The following is a 24,078-nucleotide window of genomic DNA, read 5'->3' on the forward strand; positions in this document are numbered from 1 at the left end:
ATTTAACATAATTTGTAACAGAAATCCTACAATATTCAGTTTGTTCTGTCGGTTTGTCAGGTCTGTTAAGTATAATTGTTGTACCACCGTAAAACATCCATCATTATTATTATTATTATTATCATCAGTATTCATCATTTAAATGTGAATGCTAAATGTAATGTATATCAACATGACAATTGCTTTGTATGGGATTTCTTTCTTTATATAATTTGAGTGAAATATCATAAATTTCAAAAGTCTCTAGAACTAAAGCTGAATGTTGTGGCAACTTCCATTAGAAAAACTAGCTTTATGATTATTTTGGGCTGACTAGATGTTGTACCTATTGTAGATTGTATCTTCATTTGGTTGAAATGCATATATATTTTTCAGAATAATCTTTGTTTGCTTACGAACATAACTCAATATCATATTTTTCGAACAATTTAATTTTTCTTCTTTATTCTTGATTGCGATTTCTTAGCCAACACATTTTACATATTTGTAAAAGAGTGGGTGTAGATCAAATTATATACAAAATAAGTATAAGTTATACGAAACAAATATATAAAATTAGTATAGAAACAAAAATAAACGTATGAGAGAATGAAATGTTAAATATGCGAATTTTAAGAGTTATTCTGGTCTAAAATTTTATATACGTTCGTATTTTCAAATCTTTCAGAATATGTCTACATTTTTCAAAACACGATTTATTTTTGGAAATTATTTTGTTTAACAGTTGTTTAAAATGATACCTCGTCCTTTCACAAATAGATGTGGTTGATTAAAATACATGGCATGTCCCTAATACTTAATTTCATATGTACTAAGAAACTTAAAACAGTAACGAACCAATAATTTCATTAGTTTGGTATTTTGCTCCTCACCACGGAAATTGCTAATAAATTTAATGAAGGCTATCTAGTTATAGTCGTCAAGGGTATCACCATTTGTTTAAATATCATATTTTGAGGTCAGGTTTAAAGCAACAAAGCCCGATTTGATTTCTACAAAATAAAAACATCGCTCAATAACCAAGTGAAAATATTACCATAAATAGTATTATCTCAGTTACAGTGTACATACAAAATACATAATCCGAACTGATGAATCGAAAGTTATATAACATTCACATTATCCGCACGCTTTAAAGAAAATGAAGAGTAAAAACTTTCTATAAGAGTAAAAAGTGACTAAAATTCATTCACTTCTGTCAAATGTTATTAACTATCACGATAAGTGATGGTAACAGTTCAAAATTAAATTCGACAAAATTATTGAAGACACAATCAGAAGGAAATATCCACAATGTCTATGAAAATATGGTCTAATACGAAATCTACTATATACTACTATTTACTCAATTATGTTGAGATCTGATGATTTTGCTGCCCAGGGTATTCGTTTGATGATATCTAATGCTTCTCAAACCAATACTGAATCTTTTTGAATATATGTATGAGGTATTGATCATCATGGAGTATTGATATATCTCTGTCTAAGGCTATAAAACCTACAAATGAAATAAAGACTGGAAAATACCGCTTAATAGCTCCAAATTTGTCCATGTTATTTTTGCATTGCGGCGAAATGACAAAAAACTAATTATATCACTTGATGGATGCCCGATTCCTAATTTTCTTATTTATATAGCGTCAATCTTGATTCAATTTTATTCCATTTAGCACCAGACCACGTAAATTAAACGAGTGTCGGTTTTTAATAAGAAACAAACCGCTTTAAGCCAGGCTACTCCTTCCGATATGGATCGCTCTATTTAGATAGGTCAAGGAAATTAAACCGCCATATATTCAGGACGACCTTTATAAATTTAACTTGAGTCCGATTAGTACACCGGCAAATTTTCCATGTTCCGCCGTTAATTGCTCGTGTGGTGAACGTATCCGAAGTCAGGCGAGGTACACTTCTGGGTCACTTCCAATCTAAGGGTAGCTTCTGTAAACTGTTTATAAAAACACGATATAAAAATGGAACTGGGAGATAATTATATCTGAAATATAGATAGGTAACATGCGAACAGGACTAAGCTTTTACTTTCAAGAAATATTTCTGGAATTATTAAAATAAGAAGAATAAGTAAATTCGTGAAAAGTTTTATAGGGCTTCCGATGATTTTTTTAGCTGATACGAAAATTAAACGTGATGTAAGATATATAAAGATAAGTGATAAAAGATTGAACTGATTTTCCATAAATAAATACATTAGGTGCTCGCAAATACTGTGATCATTTTCATACTCTAATAATAATGCAATGAAAAAAATTGGTACAATATATTCATCAAAATAGTTTTCATCATTTTCTACAACTCAACAAAACCCCGGCTTACCATAGTAAAATACATTTTTTTGGTTTAACATAATTTCCTTCAATTGTGATACACTCATTATAGCGACTCTCCAACTTTTCGATACCATTTTTGTAGTACGATTTGTCCTTTGCTTCAAAATAAGCCTCTGTTTCGGCGATCACCTCTTCATTCGTCGAAAATTTCTTCCCAGCGAGCATTCTTTCGAGAAACAGTCGCTGGGGCTAGATCTGGAGAATATGATGGATGGATGGATTTTTGCTATCGTTTTCACTCATTTGTGACACGGTGCATTGTCTTCGTGAAACAGCACTTTCTTTTTCTTCAAATGCGGCCGTTGTTCGGCGATTTCGTCTTTCAAACGGTCCAATAACGCTATATAATAGTCGCTGTTGATGGTCCTTCCTTTATCAAGGTAGTCAACGAAAATTATTCCATGCGCATCCAAATAAAGACGCCATAACCTTGACAGCCGACTGTTGCATTTTCCCACGTTTTCGAGCGGGTTCATCGTGTGCAGTCCACTCGGATGGCTGTCGATTGGACTTGGAGTGAAATGATGGAGCCATGTTTCATCCATTGTCGCATATCGATGCAAAAAAACCGAGTTTATTACACTTGATCATCATTAAACACTTCTCCGAATCGTCAACATTCGTTGTTTTTGGTTAAATGTGAACTCGCGCGGCACCCACTTTGCACAGAGCTTTCTCATACTCAAATATTCGTGAATAAGAGTGTCTGCTATTTCATTCAATTTTAATTTACGACCATTCAAAATTATTTTGTGGATTTTTAAAATGTCTTCGTCGGTAACAACCTCTTTTGGACATCCACTGCGTTGACCGTCTTCGATGCCCATTTCACCACGTCTAAACTTAGCATACCGATCCTTGATGGTTGATTTTGCAATTTGATGGCAATCGCATTTCAATTTACGACTTTCGTTTGTCTGTCGTTAAAAGGTTATTAAAGGCTCCGTCCAAAACTATTTGCAGAGCGGTTATCAGCGAATATATTTTGAAAATACGGGAGGAGAAGAAAGCAGGAAATGTAATGCGAAGGCAATGTAAAAATTGTTATCTACAAACAAAAAAGAAAAAACACTATTTACATATGCACTGCATGTCCTAGATATCGTGATTACTGTTTAGATTGCACAAAAATTATGAGTCATGAGTGACCTCTTATGATTTATCTGAATAGGGTATTTATTTATTTGTTGAGTTTTAGTGAAAATTTGTATTAACTTATGGTCGTTAATTTATGTACATTGACTTTTTAAATAACTTGAATAGATATTTTGTTTGTTTGTAGTAACATTTACTTAGTTATTTTTTTCTCGTTTTTCTCCTGAATAATTTTTATCTTATTTTAATAGTTGATTCATTCCCATTATACATCCCAATGTTAAGGTATGTTAAAAATGTTAAATTATATGTTCTAATCAACAATATATTTTGTGGATAGCTGTCCTGAGATAATCCATTTCTTTTTGGGCTTAGTGTTATCGTTATAGATCTACTTTTCATCGCAGCTACAAAACGCCACAGGAAACTCTCCATTTTTGCCTGGTGCAAGCAATGACACCGCAACGTTTGAACGTTTCGGAATAACATTTTTGGGAGACTCGTGTCTAATTCTTTTTCTTCCTTTTGTATTTTCCGATCGCATTCAAACATCTAGAAACAGTTGACTAATCAATTGCTAAGCAGTCTGAACGACCCTTAAGAGGTCGATCTGTGTTTTCGCCCAGTAAGTTTTGCAATTCAATGTAATCGATTTTTTTAGAACGGCCTGGAGGATTACAGGCCGTTGTTTATCATCGACATCAATTTCGTTAACTATATGCTTCTTTTCAATACAAGAGCCAATTCCTAGTATGTAGAAAAGAAGACAAACATTATGTAGAAGGCGTTGTAATTTGTATCGAGGCTATTCAAAAGGACCAGTGTGGAAAAGTGTATTAATTGTCATTAATTTCGTCCCGTCCCGAAACACAAGTGATTCGTAACGAACATAAACACTTTTAAATCGTGGGAACAGCCCACCATAAGTTTATAAAAGTGTTTGATGGCCTTCGGTAGTAAATTTCTTCAAAACCAACAACAAAAGTACTAATGTGAATGCTGCTTAATTACAAATTGTATACGTTGAATAACTCAATAATACTAAATGAAATCTTACGGATATTATATAGAGAAATTGTATCGAATTTAACAGTTGAGGAATTCTTCTTTTTCTTTTGACAACACAAACATTAGCATCAAATTATATTACACACACATACATATATATATATATATATATATATATATATATATATATATATTTATCTCTTTAACCAAATCAGCCTTGTACGCTGAAATTAGCGATCGACTGGGACTTCAAACAGCCCCGAGTGGAAAGGGATGAAGGATCCGATTTTCCGCTCGAATGGTATAAACTCACGACGCTAAATCCTCGGCTCACATGCAAACGACATCGGTGCCGACGAACTTTTATCAATTTATTTCGCAATTTTTCCTCTGGCGAACTCAATCTGTCGTAATAATCACCGATCACCGGCACGTCGGGAAGATTGCGAATGGGAAAAAAATTGCCGCGCTACCGCTATCGGTATAGGGCTCGATTTGTCAATTTCTGAAATGTGAAGGGTGTTTTTAGAGGATTTTAGTACACTACATGAATTTATACGCGATTTTCAAGAGGATTTCGTAGACGTCGGTGTCACATCTCCGTTATATTAAATAGAAAATTGGAAGTTCCACTCAAAATATTAACAGTTCCATAAGTTCGTCGAAACGTCTATACATCAACAATAAATCTAAAACCCCGATATAATGTTAACATTTTATGAATCAATGAATATAACCAAAATTTAACGATTAAATTAGATTGAAATTCGAAATTTCTGATACCTACAGGGGATAGACAAAATAATATGAACACCATGCAGTATAGTAGATCCTATAGTATGTTGGTATATATTATATATGTATGTTTTTTGATGCTTTAGAAACATAGATACCATAGATTCAATGCCAATTAAAAACTCCCTGGTTAACAACAAATGAAAAATTATATTTAAAAAAATTATAAATCAAATAAATTATTATATTATTTTGAAAAATTATAGTTACAAACGAAAGTTATTCAGTATTATACAGATGCTAATATTGAAATACTCAATCAACATTCATTACTTTTGCTGTTTGGTTTGAATTTGAAGAAATTTGTTACCGAGCCAAATAAAATACTCTTATAAACTTACAACAATCGTGTTCCATCATATCCTAGGTCTTTTGTATCCTATGATGGAAGTCAGGCCTGGACATTTAGAAGACCAAACATTTCAAAGACAGTCAATTGTAAGAACTATATGTAATTTATTGTGACTGGTCAAAAACAGTAACAAGTACACAACAAGTAAAAATCACAAACATGTACAAACAGTCATTGGGTAGTCCAGCAGAGCCATCTACCTCGTCACTGAGGCAGAATATTCATGGCTATAAAGTATGGTTGTGCATATGTTGTAGTGTACGAACTGCCAAAAACCGAATGAAACTGTTACTGCACAAAGAAAAAATTCTATGAATCAATCAAAATTGCAAGACTTATTTGTAACATATTGTGACTGGAGCTAAATAATGGATCGAATGGGAACACCTGCATCAATAATTGGATAGCTGGCAAACCAACATCGTCCTTCTCATACTGTATTGTCATGACGTCAGAAATATGGGAGCAAGTTCTAAGAAATTATAGAAAATATTTTCATTAACATACATTGCCCCAATTTTTCTATATAAATGACTTTTTAAAGTGAAAATATGATCAGAATATATACAAGCCCACTCATTAATGCATATTTTTTACATTTTCTGTATTTTTTTTTCTAGTACATTGAAAAAAGAAGAGCGACGAAAAATGGCGTTATTCCAAGGCTCAGCAAGACAAAACTAAGTCGAACAACTGAGAGTGATATTAACTGAGATGTCAAATTAAATAACAAAAAAAGACACCATGAATACATTTCTGCGTGGACTTGATAATAATGCTGGTGATAATACTAATCACTGTGAGATACTGATCATGAGAAGACGACAAGATTTACAGGCCTCAAGAGAATATTTCAAGCCCATACTGTGGATGATATTAAATAATTGCCATCATTGGAAGAAAGAAAAAAGATTGATGGTTTTGACCTTGAAATAAATATGGACTTATGGTGTTCAATTCTGGGGTTGCAGTAGACAAAACAATAAAAATATCATAGATTCAGAACAAGGTACTGAAGTATTCAGTACATACGTAATGACAATTTGCATAAGGAGCTGAAGGTAGAAAATGACGATAACTTTATCAAGAACTATGCCCATAGATATGAACATCAACATTGAGGTTCTCCAGAACATAGATAATGATGGCTTAACCAGAAGATTAAAGAGAGTAAAACAATTTGATCTAGTTTAGTAAAGTTATTAGTAAAGCGGTAACGTAAATATTAAATCCCAAGTGTTTATCACAGCATAAGTAATTTGTAATTTTAAAACCGTGTCTAATTAGGATAAGACCAAATAGCTTATTAGTGCCAACTTACTTTAATTATAATAATAATAAAAACATTTTCTGTACATATTACTGAAAACAATACATCCATTCGTCACTTAAAAATAGAACATAATATACAAAATAAAGATTACAACCTCCGCTTGTTTCCTATGGCAAATCGACATTCCGCGTAGGTTGCCAATCACCATTTTATCCTAAATAACAATCCTCGGAAAATTAACAATACGAATTACGGACACAATTTTTTTTAATAATAAATTCGATATACAAAAATACCTAAAAATGAATTCACACAACACAGATTTCGTATATTTTCTCTACATATAACCAAAAATAGAATATAGTATACAAAATGAAGATACAAGCCTCCGTACACTCCAGACTTTGCTCCCATAGAAAATCTATGTTCGCGTGAATACAAACAAGGATCCCCGCGCATCTAACAAGACGAGGAGGGACGGAATCGAACAACAGAGGGCGGGATAACGGGGACATGCCCTCAAAACCTTCGTACGTACGTTTATCCAGCTTATAGGAGGCCTTGGCTCCGAATCCCTTGATCCGACGTTTAAACCTGCCCAACACCAAGTCCTCCTCGTCGCTCGAGCTGGACGACGACATGGCCGACGACAAACACACGGAGCATTGCTCGGACGACGAACTGGAACTCGAACCGGCGTACGTGCTGCCGCTTCCCGTCCCATCCTGGCGCTGCAGCTCGATGCTACCGTCGTAACCGCTATCCTTCACTCCGACCAGGCCCATCATGCAGCCGCCGTCATCGCCGAGGTTCCAGAACCTACCGGGGTTCCAGATGTTTTAGTCCACACGATAGCGGTCAGTCGGGATAAGATTCGCGTTCGATGGAAACAGGAACGGAACGAACTAGGCGAAACGTAAACAAAATATCTCAAGATAGGCTTAACCGAGCGAGGTTAGGGATGGGCGAGGGTATCGAACGAGTAACAGTCGACTAGTAGTTAATGCGCACTGATAAAACTGCTTTCAAATAATAACGCAGGCAGTCAACCAGTTGATGGGAACAAAAATAGCTTCTGAATAATATCCACGCTCGAAACAAATGCGAACACAATAAACTAACCGACAAATAAACATAAATATCGCGACAGTTAGGCTTTACCTACTTGCTAAGGATGGGTTTAGGTATCGAATTTTTTTGTTCGATAGAAATGAAATCACCATTACAGTGATTCTCTTGCCAGAAAATGAGGTTTAATCTCGAACACCGCCTAGAAAATATTTTTAAGTAGAAGAACGTATGATCATCTATTATATTTTTCGATATTGTTTGAACATTTAATCAAGTTGTGAAATTAATTATTAGTATTATAAATTATTTAAAAAAGAACGCAACAGGAATTTTGTTTGTATCTTATACCAAAATTGGTAAAATAATAAGGTCATATAATTCTAGTATTTTTTAGACCGATAAGTGATAAAAATCTAGTTTACACTTTTTCGTAAGTTTTTTATTTATTCTTTGAAGTCCGTTCAATTTTTTTATATATTTTTTTCTCTTTTTACTGTTAGAATTTACCCAATAAATAACGCAGTTATTTTATTTCATTGTAATATGGGTACGGCAAGGTAAAGGGTATGAGGAAAAATAGGAATAAAGAAACAATGATTGAAACGGAACGCTTCAGGCCCCGGGATCCGCTACCTAGTCTAGGTGATTTGGCAAAGGTTCTAACCAAACTAGTACAATAAAAAGTTATTGCCCCCGTCGGGAATCGAACCCGCAGCTCCTACGTATGTGCTGAACAGATCTAACCGTTACACTGTAAAAGCAGTTGCTTACAGCATTTCTACGCCTTCTCATATAATATGCTTAATACTTAAAAAGCAATCTAAATGGTTTTTTACACTGAATCACTTCCGATTTTCCGTTGCATCAGTTCAGTAGTAACACTATACCCAAATATAGGATTATTTTAGATAAAAAAATATGTGATACAAAAACTTTGTATATGCTTTTATAATTTGACGATATTACTCAATTTCCCCCCTTCCCCCCACCTGATCCTGACTTAGTTCCAATGGGACCGCCTGGCAAGTGAACTCTTTCGAATAAAAGAAGAATTTTGAAAATCGGTCCATAATTGACGGAGAAATCGGCGAACATACATTAAAAAAATATATACAGCCGCACATAGAACCACCTCCTTTTTTTAAGTCAGTAAAAAATGTTTGAAAATAAGTCTCACTCAACTAAAAAAATCATATTAAGTACTTTGATGTAATTTGATCAACTATACCTATAACCTAACCTAAATGTTCAAATTCGATGGCTATAACATTTCTCTACGAAAAATAATAATTTTTCATTTAGTATAAGTAATTTATTTAGTGAATATGAGTAATATTGATTTCAGAGGAATTATACGGAATATTGCAAAATACTAAGTTTATAGTGTATACTAGTAAACCATAATATTTTATAATTCTTATAAAATGGAAAATTGAACACATAATGATAAATGTGACAAGGAAATTTGTTATAATTATTCACAGTTAAGAATTTTCAGATACGGCAAAGTGTACATGGAATTATTTAGTTAATTTTATTACATAATTTTAAGGACTAATTAATGTTATAATCGTACATATAAACATGCATTTTTAAATCAATTTGAATTCAGCAGTTCAGCAGGAATCAGTTCTCTAGATGATGAATATAAGTTTAAACTGTAAATTTGAGAAACACAAAGTAAAATTACCCCAATATCAAGACAAGAATATTACACAAACTGACTGAAATAGGTTAGATTTCCTTTATCTCTATCAGAATATTCCTACAAGATGTAAAAAAATCACAATAGTAATAGTTAGTGGCTATTAATATATCACTGCTAAAGAGAGGATTAACATTTCATCAATATAAAGTACATTCAAGATTGGTATACTACCAGAACTCTAAGATAATGAATTTAATAACCTTAAACTGATTAATTCCCAGTTCAAATACTATGACACTAGATAACAAAAGAAGTTCAACACGGCTCAAAAGAAACATGATGTTATTGCAATGTGAAAATATAATTATAGTCTGTTCAAAGTTATTCTGTATATACACCATTTAATTTTGTGACATCAAAACGTCGTAGCAACATAAGCGCATCAACTCTGAGATTTAGTTAAGTTTGGCATTGACATACAACAAAATTCTAATATAAATAAAATAATTGAACAAACATTTTATCAAATATAATTTATTTTAACATTATAGTACATCTAAAAACTACAGTTAATTATACAGCCACAATAGTTTATAGGTTGAAGTTATAACCTTTTATCACTATTGCTTTCAAGAATTTTGCATATGTCTGAAAACCGGACGACTTTGACAGGCTCATTCGTTTACGTGCTCGAACTAATCAGACAGCATTGTGTCTCTTTTTAACTAGAATAAAATGATAAAGAAAATATTGTCTGATTCTGTAACGAATTTACAAAATTACGGCATCATCTTGAAAATGTATGTACAAAAAAATGAATATATAAGGAATAGAATATAAAGCATAACCTTATAAATTATATGTTTAGTGTTAAATAATATGTTTAATGGTAAATAATAGCTACTTTTTTATTATGAAATATTCTGGTTTATAATAATATCATACAAAAAAAAACTGGTTAAAACCGAAAAAAGTAATAATACTATCGAATGTTTAATATCCAACATGTTCAACGATAAAAGATAGCAATTACATTTCAATAATTAATCATTCCACATTTCGAATTAAAAAAGAAACGACGATAACGAAAAGAACTTCCTAATTAGATCATATATGTTAAATATAGTTAATTAAACTTGAATAGTCTTACTGATAACCACATAAATATTTAGAAAAAAAAAACGCTTTATAAGAATGTGTTTCTATATCGAACTTTATTTAAAATTGGCGATTTTATCTATTTAATAAAACATACGCAACTATCACAGTGGAAAAAATTCAACCGTCCGGTCACCCGGGTATCCATTTCAATCCACAGGTAAAATATATTAACTTCTCCTTAAAAAATTTTTATGGCCGTCTGGATCCCCAAAATTGAAGTAATTAGACACCCATTGTTCGTCAAATTTTTTAACAATCAACTAATTAATAAAAGTTATTAACTATCAAACTTGATACCCCGCCCGTTCAATATCCAGGTACCTCACTAATGTATATGAACGACGGGTTTATACACACTTCAGAGACTGTTTAAGTATTTAGTTAATTTGACTTTTAAATTGATATAGCTTGTAATTTTTTTATTTAAACAATAATTAAATAATAATCCTTATTATAATCAATAACAAAAATAGTAAGTAAGAAATACATAACTCCGTTTTATTTTATTTTATTTTATTAATATCGTTTGCCATTCTTTTACTATTTATTTATTTACATTATATTATTTATTATTATACAGTGCCATATAAAAATTTAAGTACATTAAATTATTTCGTACATCCTTTACGTGTCGTGGTTGTAATACAGTGTTCGTCACAAACAGGGTTATCAGATACCGAACATATTTTTCTAGTTTAACTTATCTAGATTTGACAGCATGTTGGTGTTCCTATTAGGTCCACATCTCTTTCGAACAATATTACGCCTCCCAACTTGATGTTCACTTGGTGATGTCGCAGCCCACTGAGTACCATCTTTTGCTGTCCTTCCAGACGCCGTCGCTTCTACTTCACTTTCTTCATCCTCATCCTCTCCATCTTCACTTTCTCTATCTTCATCTTCCTGGTCTTTATCTTCATTATTGAGTGCAATTTCATCATCAATTATGAATAAAATATACAATTTATATAACATAAAATACATTATAACTATCAACGTACACAAGAAAAATAGAAATGTTAATTACCTGTATCATCACAATCCGAATATATTCATCATCACTACTATCCAACACGCAGTCTTCATAAGATTCTTCTGCTTCGAATGTTTTTTCCTAATTCTTATTACTCTGAGAGCGGATGACTCTTTTGTAAACAATTTAAAATGTATTTATTACAATTTTTTTTTAAATAAAACAATTAAATCTCTCCTTACCGTCTAAAACTCGATGAATCAACCATTGTATTTAAATTAAATACAATTTTTTTATTAATATATTATTATTATATTATATTTTAATATATTAATAATATTAATAATTAGTATTAATTTTGTATATTTTCTTTTCCCTTTCAGTGTATTTTTTATAATATGTTCACTACGCTTGTACAATTTCAACTGGACACGTTTCTTTCTTTTGGTACGACATGAGAAGGGGAAAGGCACATCTCAGGTACCTAAATATCGATTGGCTTGGCATTCCGATATTGTTACTTTTACGAGGACTATAAACTGTGTCCCTATAGTTATTTCATATCCCACATAGCCAGTTTACACAGAAAAAAAAAATTAATTCACTATACTAATGACTTGCACATCTGCCACACTATAGGTACCCGGGTACCCAGTAATTGAACGAATGGTGAAAGTTTGGTCAGTGACCGGACGGTTAAGCAAACAATGCTGGACATTACTGTTCTATTTGTCCTTATAATTGTGGACCGCATTACTTAATTGTTTTACTTATTAAGTTAAGTGATATAACTAATGTCTTTAGAGTGAATCTAAACACTTCTTTAATGTTACTAATTAATTGTATTCTAATTATATGTTTGCTATTTCCAATGACACAATTACATTGAATTAGGGTACAAATTAGAACAAAAGTATCAGACAAGAACGTATAACGTAAGACTAACAATAGTGCGACTGCTATGACCTTGCAAAGTATATTTGTATGAGTTCTGACTGATGTCAGTTGAAAATAAAACCTCTTATTTTTATAATATCATTGCATTTTGGGAAAAATCCTGACATCCTTGAATTACGTCTATATTATTTTCAGAATACTAAAATACATGGAAATCGTATTTATATTATAAGTCACATCTGATTTTCCGATTCCTGAACTTCAAATATAATCAATTTGTTTTCTTACCTAATATCCGATATGAAAATTACCTTTATATATAAATAACATATTTTGAATTTTACTTGTATACATTCTTCATTCAAAACTAAAATACAATGAACTTAATGAAGCATTCAAATATCTAATTTAAAAAATATAATGTCTAACAAAAAAATTAATGAAAAAAAATTAAATTAGTGAAAATTTATATAATATCCTCTATCAAATATTCCTGCTAACTACATTCAAATTTACTAACTAAACTAGATCAAAGACATATCTGTTAGTATTAATCCTAATATACTACTTAAACATGCAATTAAGATGTTGAATTTCCAATTCATTGAAAACCAACAGCATCTAAATCTGGATCATCGATACAGCAGCTCAGCATTATCAATACGCTTGTTAATTATCGTACAAATAACTAGCGGTTAAGCGACGAAATATTTTTTTCGAGCGCTAGCAGAATTACAACATCCAAAAACTTCGAAGCGCCTCCAGTATATTTATAATAGAACGTATTGTATTATATGGACAATTTGGTTTAAAAATAACTACAGTTTTCAGTGTGAAAATTCATTTTAACAGGTGTTTTTATGTACTTGGTACATGGTTTTCGTCCAATAAGTCTTACAGTTCATTGTCTTCAAACCTTGTTGACTCTTCAGGCTTCAAAATCACTACTTTTAAATGAATAACAGAGTAATCAATAACATCAAATGAAATCCATCGAATTTAACAGGTTAGATTGTTTAACACTTAATTCTTAACATTTTCATCAATAGATATCATCAGTTCAAAATAACTGTAAGCAGATAATATTTGAAACAGAACGTCTATCTACGGTCGTTTTCTTCATAAAATTGTATAAGCGGAAATCAGTAAAAGTGAAAGATTTTAGTCGATATTACTAAAATGAAGTTGATAGTCAGACTTGGGGTGTTGTTTTTTTTCCATCTTAACTTCATCTAATCCACAAAGTTAAAAAAATATTTATATTTTTAATGGAGTTGATATAGTCTGTCTAAAGTTATTTTATACATACGTCATTTAAATCTGTGACATTAAAACGTAGCAATGTTGTCGCATCAACTCTGAGTTTTAGTTCAGTTTGGCTTTGACATGAAATATTGTCTGATTTTAAAACGAATTTACAAATTGCAGCAGGTAATACATTAAACATCTTGATGACGTATGTACAAAAAAAATTTAATAGACTATACATATTATACGTTTAGAATTACCTTGATATACAAATATTTCCTCGACAATCACGAAACATATGATATACGTTAAAAATGTATATGTATGTATTACGTATATAGATAATCTATATGTATATCAACGTATATTTGTCTTTGGATCAGTTATTCATAAGCCAAAAGATGTCATTAATATTTAACAAAATATTTATATTTATATTTAGAAAAAAAAGCAGAATACAATAGTTTGGACATTCGAATGAAGGGAAGGAAGGTGAACGAGTCCCTCACATACTTCTGTGACAAATTGACACGTTGGTTGGAAGATATAATCGAAGGACATCTTCGACAAAGACATTACCCAAGATAATAAAAAGCAATCTGATATGAATCAGGAATGGTGATGATGACATCTTTCTCGAGGACTTTATCCATGTTTTCTTTGAGGCTCATCGTTGTATCATCCACTCAAAAGGTCGATATAGTAACGAAGCACAGACTTTTTCTTATATAGGTATCCATACAAATAAAATGCCAAATTAAGCGTTCCAATAAGCCTGATTTTTTCATCTTCGACACACACACCAAATAAACAAAATTCCTTCTCTCGGTGTAGCTTCAAAGCTTTAACAAATCGTTTCCAACATTATGTTCTTCTTGTCGCGTGTCAAAACTTACGTTTAACTTGCTGTGCTGGCCCACTGACGTATAAAACTTGGTAAATTCATTTTGTTGACTAAACAACATGGAGACAACAATGGAGCAACCGAACCGTGGTTCGGAGCCCACGTTAAAGGTAAAAGGAGACTTTAAAATATATATAAAAAAATATTTTAATATTAACTTAAAAGTATCTCAATCGATTTTGTTGTAGTATAATTTTTAATTTAACTCACTATTTTAGGAACAATAAGTAAAAAAGCATGTAGAATTATAAATGCATCAAATTTTCCTTCTTTATTGATCGAATTGCTACACGCGATGAAAATGAATTGATTCTGATAAATCTACCAGATCCGAACAATGGATAAATATAACGACACAATGCCTAGAACTGAAAATGTAATGACTTTTTAGTGAACTGCAGTTAATACAGTGCACCACGCGACTAAACCATTAATTCATAATAGAATAAACATAATACATCAAAATTTATGCAGATACCAAAACGAAAAAAAAGAAACTGTTACCATTGTGATATTTGTTTTCATGTTTCCTTCAATGTTTATCGAAAAATTAAAAACACTATATAATCACATAGAAAATGAAATGAGAAAATATGCATATAAATATTCTAATAATCATAATATTCTTCAAACTATTGTTATGTATTTTGCCATTGTTTAACTTTCAACAAATAAGCGCTTGTTATAAATTAATTTTATTTTCACCAAATCTATATATGATAGGTTATGCCAAAACTTTGTCCCCTTCTATAAGATGGGTATAACTAGTATATATGTTGTGTTATAAGACTCGAATTATTAGATCATCTGTTTCCTCTTTCCATAAAATAAAACTTGAGTAGGGAACTATCGACTAAAAACAATCGAAATATTGATAAACAGTCGAAACAGTCGATAGTCGCAAAAGAGTCGAAGTCAAAAAATTAGCGACTGAAAATAGTAATTACTACCTAATCATAGAAAAGGAACTAATTCATGGCATAATTAAAAATGATCGCACAATAACTACAAGAGCTTTTTAAAATAAAGTAAACACTTTTTAAATAAAATATTTTTTAACAAAAATCGAAAGAATAGAAATATTACCTATTATTGCCATAAAAACAGTCAAAAGTATATATCATGCATAATTTTAATCCTTTTACCCTATTACATTAACAATCTTGAAAAATAGCCGGCTTGGTGGCGTAGCGGTAAAGGCGATAGGACGGTCCTCCTACTGTTGCGATAGTCCGCGGATTCGAATCCTTCTGGGGCATGCTTGTAAATTTATGTTTGTGATTGTTTCATATTTGTGATTGTCCTTAGGCAAGAATGCAAAATCTGACAAGGAAAATGATCCCAGTCACTCAGATCCCAGTAAACAGGCTGGGCAAAACCGGATGTCTTCTGGGATGATTTCTAAAGTTGTTCACTCGCCAGTCGGTAGGCTTAATGCTGAGGACCGTGGTTCGGAGCTCACGTTAAATTGTAGGTCCAGTCCAGATAAACCCTCATTGGTAAAAGGAGACTTAAAATATATTTTAAAAAAATCTTGAAAAATATCTTTCCAAAATGCTGCTATATTAATATAAATTGTATTTTGTTATTTACAAGCAAACTACCAAAAAAATCAAAAATCTATATAAATTACACATAAATCTATGTAAGCATATATTGAATACATTTTTGTCAGTTTTGAACTACAATTTTGTCGTTAAAAATCAGTGGAATGAAACTAGTAGAACCAAAAATAGTAACTAAAAGTACACAACTGAAACAGTCGATACTAAATAGTAACAAAATCAGACGGACCGAAAACAGCGACTGAAAACAGTCGACTGAAACAGTCACTGGTAAAAAGTAGTAAAATCAGTCGAACCAAAAATAGCGATTGGAATAGTTGATAGTAAAAAGTAGTCAATTATTAAACAGTCCATAGTCGATTTCAGTCGATAGTTCCCAACACTAAACAAAACATTTTTTTAAAGTCTATTTGACTTAATTATTATAGTAATTATTTGTTTAGTACTCTTTCACCAAATTAATTAAATTTAAGGTCACAAAAGGTGGATTGGAGGTGCTCAAAGACCACTAGCCATAAGGTATTCTAAGGAATAAACATTCAAGCGTTGAAAAACACCCCTGGTCCATGGATTCCCGGCACATACATCATAATTTATGGCGTAAGGCCACCAAAAACGTACCAAAGTTACTATGAGTTGATATAGTTTACTAAAATTTGAATAGAAGCTTGTAGTTCAGGGCGAACGGCCACCAAATGCGAATTATAGTAGCTCGGTTTCTTAGCTGTAGGTTATTGGAACCTGGAGTCACAAAAGCTAGGAAACCATTGCGGAGGGATACTGTGGAAATTTAGGTAGAAACAGTGCCACTTCGAAGATCCTCAAAGGCAAACTGGCGAACTAAGACTATCCCTGTGATCGTTTCTTTGGCAGATTGTAAAAGGTATATTTTATAAGATACTCTATAATCAAAATGACACAATGCATGTATTTTTATTGAAAACCAAGAACTACTTAATATGGATAATCGATACAATGGCTCAGCATTATGAATACGGTATCTCTTGTAAAGTTACGTCCTTGATACTGTCGATAATTATCGAACAAATACCAACGGAAAGACGTCGAAACCTACGAAATATTTCTTTCGAGCGCTAGCAAAATTGCAACATCAAAACACAACGATGCCAGTGTGCCAAAATATCGGGACTAAAAACGATATAAATAGAGGAATATTAATGGGAAGGAACGGGACGCATCGTCCGACGCGACTCGACATAATTCCCTAATTAATTATAGAAGGAAATAAATAAAACGAGTGTTACTCGTGCGTTTCGTCGTTTCCAACCTTCCAAGCATAAAGCGATCTAATAGAATTCGATCGGAGAAACATTGGAGAAGATAATTTAACCGCAAGATAACCGCTCTAAATAATTCAGTAAACTACGGAAAAAACTGCGTCATCGATTATTTATTCAGTTGTTTCTATGATAACTATAAGTATATTATAGGAAAATAATACTGATTTTATGTTAGATGCTTGAATGTATTCTAATGATTTTTTAATTTAAAATGATAACTATTGGGAAAAATTGGTATAATATATATCAATCAAAATATTCTTCATTATTTTATATAATTTCTCCCATTTTTCTGCCACTCTGCAGTTTGTCAATGATCCAGTCATCGATTCATTTTTGTACTTTTTCAACATTTCGAGCCCCTCGTGCTTCATCGATCTCAACAAGATTTTTTTATTAATTGCATATTGTATTAGATATATTTGGTACAATTTTAATCTACAAATTAATTACTACTGTTCTGTTGTACTTGAAAAATGAAGAAAACACTTATACATTAAACAAGTTCGTATGTTTTGGTTTGGTCTCAATCTTTTGATTTCCTGCGTGTTATCCAGTAGCCGTATTGCTTCCACATTGCTGTGATTTAGCGACCTTATTTCACCCTTTAAGGCGAAATCTTGGATCACTTCGTATATCCATTTGATTTCGAATCTGAACAAGTATTTATGAGAAGGCACTATGCCTGTTGAGTACCTTGGGTGCTGCAGAACTTTCAATTCGAACTATCACTGTATATCTTTCACAACTCTTGCCTGGCGCTGTCATACACATTACAATTCATTAAAATGATGTCGATAAAGTTCTGTAGTAGTTCAGTTTTAGCAGTTCGTAATACACTAGTAGTAGACTTTGATGATTTTCCCATATGTCCAAAAAGACTTTATAGCCATGAATATTGCTCTTCAGACTAACCCATTATTTTTGCCCTTAAGATTGTGGTAAAATATCATCGCTAGTTATAATATGACATAGAAAATTGTTATTTTTAATACATCTGGAAACAGCGAGTGATCAAGCTGTCTGAATATTCTCTAGGAGTTTAGAATAGGTTTTCTTCCAACAGTGTATTGGACATATATTGCAAACTTATATGTTATTATCTTAAAGCTTTATTAGTTTTTCAAACTGTTATGTTGTTATTGACATCAAAATTACTACTTAACTCGTAGAAATGAAAATCGACAACTGATATATAACGTCAAAAGTATAAAGAGTAAAATCAGGAGCTTTTAAAATTGTTAAATAACTCGAAAAATGACCAAATTATTGACAACTGACTGATCGTCGTATTGTAAATCATCTTAATAGCATCCAATTAGAACTAATGCATAAGTTCAAGTACATAGAATAAATAATACATGAAATTAAGGTGACATTTACAACTAACTAATAGAATGAATCGGCCAATCTGCATGAACTTTTGCTTCTTTAAGTTGGTGTGTGTGGTAAAAAAGAAATATGACATTCAAAACTAAAATACGGCTCTTTCTAACCCTTATTTTACCAATCCTTTTGTACAGCCCCAGACTTGGATACTGTTACTGTTGAAGTCTTTAAAATATATTCTTTTAGGAACAATTCTAGTGTCACAAAAGTTTGTAGAGGTTCACTTCTCATTCGATAGACATGACCAACATAGTACACGGTTCAATGAAAATAACAACTTCACTTGAGTCATACTAGGATAACAAAAATAAATGGCTAAAGGGACGAAATTATTGTAATAATCTAAATTTTAAATCGTTTTCCTCGCCAACCGGAAACAACTTAGGCTTAAACTCTACCTAATATATTGGCTTATCGGGCGCAAATCCGAGTTATCATTAGATAACAAGGTATTCCTGTATGAGCCTATACTCAAGCCTATTTGTTCATACGGAATCCACCTATGGGGAACCGCTAGCAAGTCTAATACATCCAATCCAATAGAACCAATAAAGGGTGTAATTCAACATGTTTGTGTGAAGTACTTCGAAAAAGTGACAGTATATCCCAATGTACTCGATAATCAGCTAAATATATAGTGAAAGTGAAGTAAGTAGACTGAAACGTCTAACACCAACCGATTTTATACAGGAGATCAATGAAGTGATTTTCTACATGCCATGTATATATAATATAAACATAACAAATATTTATTGCCCTTTGGGCAGGTTCTGGAACTACTAAGACTAATAAAACAAATAATCGTATTCAAATTTTTTGTTCGATTATTAGTGAATGTAGCTGTGCCATTGAATCTAAATTTAATTTAATCATAAAATACTGATCATGAAAGATGCAATATTTCAATAACATCGAATTTTTAAGTCTATCTTTGACAAATAGATAGATTTTTTTCAAATATGATCAAATGGAGAATACAAACAACTCAGTCTATATCATTTACTAACAACACAATGAACATTGGTCAATAAACTTGTTTTTTACAAACAAATTAACACATTATGGATCCCTAATAGGTTTCTAATCAATCGAAGAAAAGTCCAAAAACTACTGTTTGCATATTTATCGATAAAACAATATTGATAAGGTATTTAACATTGGTTGAAAAGAACCCAATCAAGCCTAGTAACAGCCTATATAGGGTGGGGCAAAAATACCGCTACCATTGACACAATTTCCTCTCAGTGCCAATAATGAAACGATTATTTTCGATAAATATTGTCACTATTTCTGCTCGTTCTTGTGGCGTATATTTATCCGTAATAAAATTTGAATGACACACCAAAATGGTAGCGGAACTTTTGCCCCACATATATGATATACCATGTACCACACATATAACGTAATTCTCAACTATATATCCTTATTAGACATTTTACTATGACCATATAAGTAGGCTTAATTAAAATTCGAAAGTAGCAAAAAATATTGTATGACTTTGTCACAATTAAGCATGCAAATTATATCATTGTGACGTTGCTTTTGATCTTTTTTTCGATGTACTTTGACATAGTTAGTCGAGAAGAATATTAAAGATATCACCAAAAGCAAATTGGCAAATGAAAACTGTCCAAAGATGATCGATGCTCTTTCTCTCTGGACTAATTCATTAATTATTGCGCTTGGGGTAGAAGCAGAAGATCCACCCTTCACTATCAATCACAATATGAGAAAACTCGTTCTTTTTTTACCTGCCAAATAATAAAACTTAAAACTTAAAACTTGGGTGATCTTGAAATTCAACTGTTTAGTCCTCCAGGCCGTTCTCAGTTATTAAAATCAATATCACCTATTTTATCATTGAAATGTAATTTTGAGCGTTCCATGATTAGCATCAAAAATATATTTTCAGCAACACTAAATTGTTCATAAGTACTTAAAGGAAAGTTTAAATGTATCACAAAAATGTCTGACATGGGAACGATCATAAATCTGTTTCATGTTTAACCCAACCAGTTTAGGATTTTCAATGTTTTCTACTCATTTCTTAAACATCGCTTTTTTAACGGAAAACGATGCATTTCCTCACTATCTGTGCATCCGGGCACACAACACTTCCTAGAACGGGAATGCATTTCAACTACCGACTTGTATATAGTAATAAAATAAAATAATAATTTAATGTATAAACGTTATAAAAAGCTAACCACACTGTTCTTTATATAGGGCACATTGAAAATGGCGTGCAAAATAAACAAACCATAGAACGAAATAAACCAATCAGATTCCGTCACGGCTCTTAGCATAGCGAATAAAACAAGTAATATGTTAAACGAAGCGTCATATACGTGTTGGACGTCGCGATTTTCGCCAAAATTTCCTATGAAGTTAAATCTCTATTTCTCTATGTCTATAAACACAGTACCATCATCACTAAATTTGTCTTTGTTTCGCTTTTGGATAAAAGAAGACGTATTATTTTTCGTGAGGTTAGGTGCAGAATTGCAATGTTTCTATCTTCCTTCGATTGGAAGGAACGAGTGATGTCCTTAGTATGTTTAGATAAACTATGGTATGCAGAAGTTAGGTCAAGAGAAGCAGTACCAAAACAGTCTTGATTCAAACATTCACTGTTTAAATCATAAATTCCTAACATATTTCACACAAAATTAATATATTGAGTGTATAAATCTAGATTCCAATGGCATTCCCAAACTTTGGATCGTATCCTATAATTCTGTGGTTTATTTTATCTATAAATAATAATAAATTTCACGCTGTATATATAAATGTTCGGTCTATTTTGTGGCAAAACACCATAAACTATGGTAACTATTTTCGGGATCGTCGAAAACACATACGACGTCTATTTGGGAAACGTTAAACTGCTTTTCCTTCTCATTAAGTTTCTTAATATCAATAAAAATAAACTGCTGAAATGATTACGTAACTATGATTGGAACGATTACAGTTTCGCCGATGGTCGAGTGAATATTAGCACTTAATTTTATATGAATAGCTTATACAGAGGTGTATGAAATGAAAATATTAATAATTCAAATATGGTTTTGCTACTTTTGCTTTCTACTACAATATTTGCCAACCACCACAGATCTCAGTATTAATTTGTTAGGAAAGTTGACAAAGATAAATAAACAGGATTTACAATCAATAATACTAGTGTTTCAATGGAAGAGTACCTATGTTGAGGGATTTTATTTGATGTTATGTAAAGGTTCAGCCGTTTTGATGATTTCTAAGACAAGGCTTCAATTCAATAAAAATTGATCAAATGTATTTTCATCAAAGATCCCAATAGATTACGGTAACAAGATGCACATCATTCGATCACAAGTTACAAAATGATAAACGAGATTGCAGGAATGCAGATGACAAATAAATGAACTTTAGAATTATTTGAAGAATTGAGTGTGATATTCAGTATCAGATGCAGATGCGAATCAATATTACTAACAAAAGATCTGATCAAAAACAAACAGCATTGTGGACTGAATCAAACAAAAATAGATATAAAACAAAAGAAGATAACCTGGAGAAAATGCCTGGACAAAAAGACAACTGAATATTATGAAATATACAAGCAAAGTAGAGCAAGAGTAAAATAAATATCGTAAAGGCGCGTGTCACCTACGGCTCAGCCTTATCAGACAATCCGCTAAACTGCAGGGAATGGTGGATTATTGTGCACATACGCCAAATATTTGCCGTCACCCTTTCCCCACCTACAGAGAACAATCGGCCATTTTAAAGTTAACCGTTGGTCAAGTGAAAACAAATAACCTAGAATATGTAGTAATAATTAAATTGTTGTGTTATTCTTAGTATTGTAACATACATAGGTTTTAAAATATGGAAGAACAAAGGTAAATACGGAATATAAGGTTAAGTTTTATAATGTTAAAATATCCAAACAGCTTCAATTTTGTTTACAGTGAGAATATATAGCGCTAGACTTGTATCAAAACATTTTGGACATCAAGTGAAGTCAACATTTCCCAACATTTCACCCCGATATGGCAAAGAAGCAAAGAAGACCATTATTCTTTTTGTTGAAATAAAAACGTTGCAAAGGTTATAAGAGAAATAATATACGATTGTACTAGAAGTAATATTAAAGGTTATTATAACTTTTATACACATTTTGTTGTAATAAACCATCCATTTGTTTTAGGTTAGTAATGTACAATACGTCAACGGTAGAGGCATAAACAAAGTAGACTTTGGCTATCTGGACCTTTCTTGATAATTAGTGTTGACATAAATACACAGACAAATTGTAATAACCAATTGTCAATGGTCATGGTAATGAAGGAGGGCAAAAGGAAATAAACAAATTGACCGACATTGAGGGACTGAAAACTGGAAATATCCCGACAGAATTTAGATATCTGAGCCAAGTACCAGGCGTGAAACCACGTTAAAACCACTGGAAATATGGCCCCAAAAAAATATGCATAAACTAACAAGACCGAATAACGACCACCTACATCTCTGTGACCGTCTCCTTAAGAGTGACATATAATAAAGACCAAATTATCCTGCAATCTGTGTACCTGACTAATGAACAAGTGAGATGTATTGGTCTTTTTAGTCGTTTTACCCTCAGTGTCGCTTACCCTTATAAGTCGACTCTTCTTTCAATTAAATAAAATACTATTTTTTAACTAAATTAATAGTTTTTGTTTTCTAAATCCTTTCACATTTTATAATTTATATACATCCAAAACCATAAAGAATTACCCACGATTTAACTGAAAATGTCCTTTCGAACCGCTTCAATATAGTGGGTTCATTGATTGTTACTCAAAAAAGAAGAATTTCCTGTAGCTTATTCTTACAGACGACTAAGAGTCGATCTTCCACGGCAATCCCAAGAGCAAAAAGTCACAGGTTACTGCAGGAAACCCATTCACACCGACACCGAAGCGGAATATTCATGGCCATAAATAGCGTAGTCTATTAGAAGCTGCAAAAACCGAATGTAACTATTACTGCATATATCAATCGACATCAATTGAACAAACTAAAC

The 24,078-nt window shown here is 32.0% G+C and overlaps 1 protein-coding gene across 5 annotated transcripts in view; it reads right to left on the minus strand.

Moving 5' to 3' along the window:
- Positions 1 to 24,078, minus strand: part of Adcy2 (adenylate cyclase type 2 Ac76E) — a 268,794-nt gene that overhangs the window by 219,929 nt on the left and 24,787 nt on the right. For 2 of the 5 annotated variants that reach the window (XM_076416312.1, XM_076416309.1), the window contains exon 1: positions 7,410 to 7,873. The exons of 1 other annotated variant lie outside the window; for it this stretch is intronic. In XM_076416312.1, the coding sequence (XP_076272427.1) occupies positions 7,410 to 7,659 (250 nt within the window). In that variant the 5' untranslated portion in view covers positions 7,660 to 7,873. Of the gene's footprint in view, positions 1 to 7,409; positions 7,874 to 24,078 lie in introns of those variants that run through there. 2 more of the 5 variants (XM_076416308.1, XM_076416313.1) reach the window with 2 other exon arrangements.

Source organism: Rhynchophorus ferrugineus, unplaced genomic scaffold, assembly GCF_030347505.1.
Source record: "Rhynchophorus ferrugineus isolate W39M unplaced genomic scaffold, kcgeb_rfMv2 rfM10, whole genome shotgun sequence".
NCBI lineage: Eukaryota > Metazoa > Arthropoda > Insecta > Coleoptera > Curculionidae > Rhynchophorus > Rhynchophorus ferrugineus.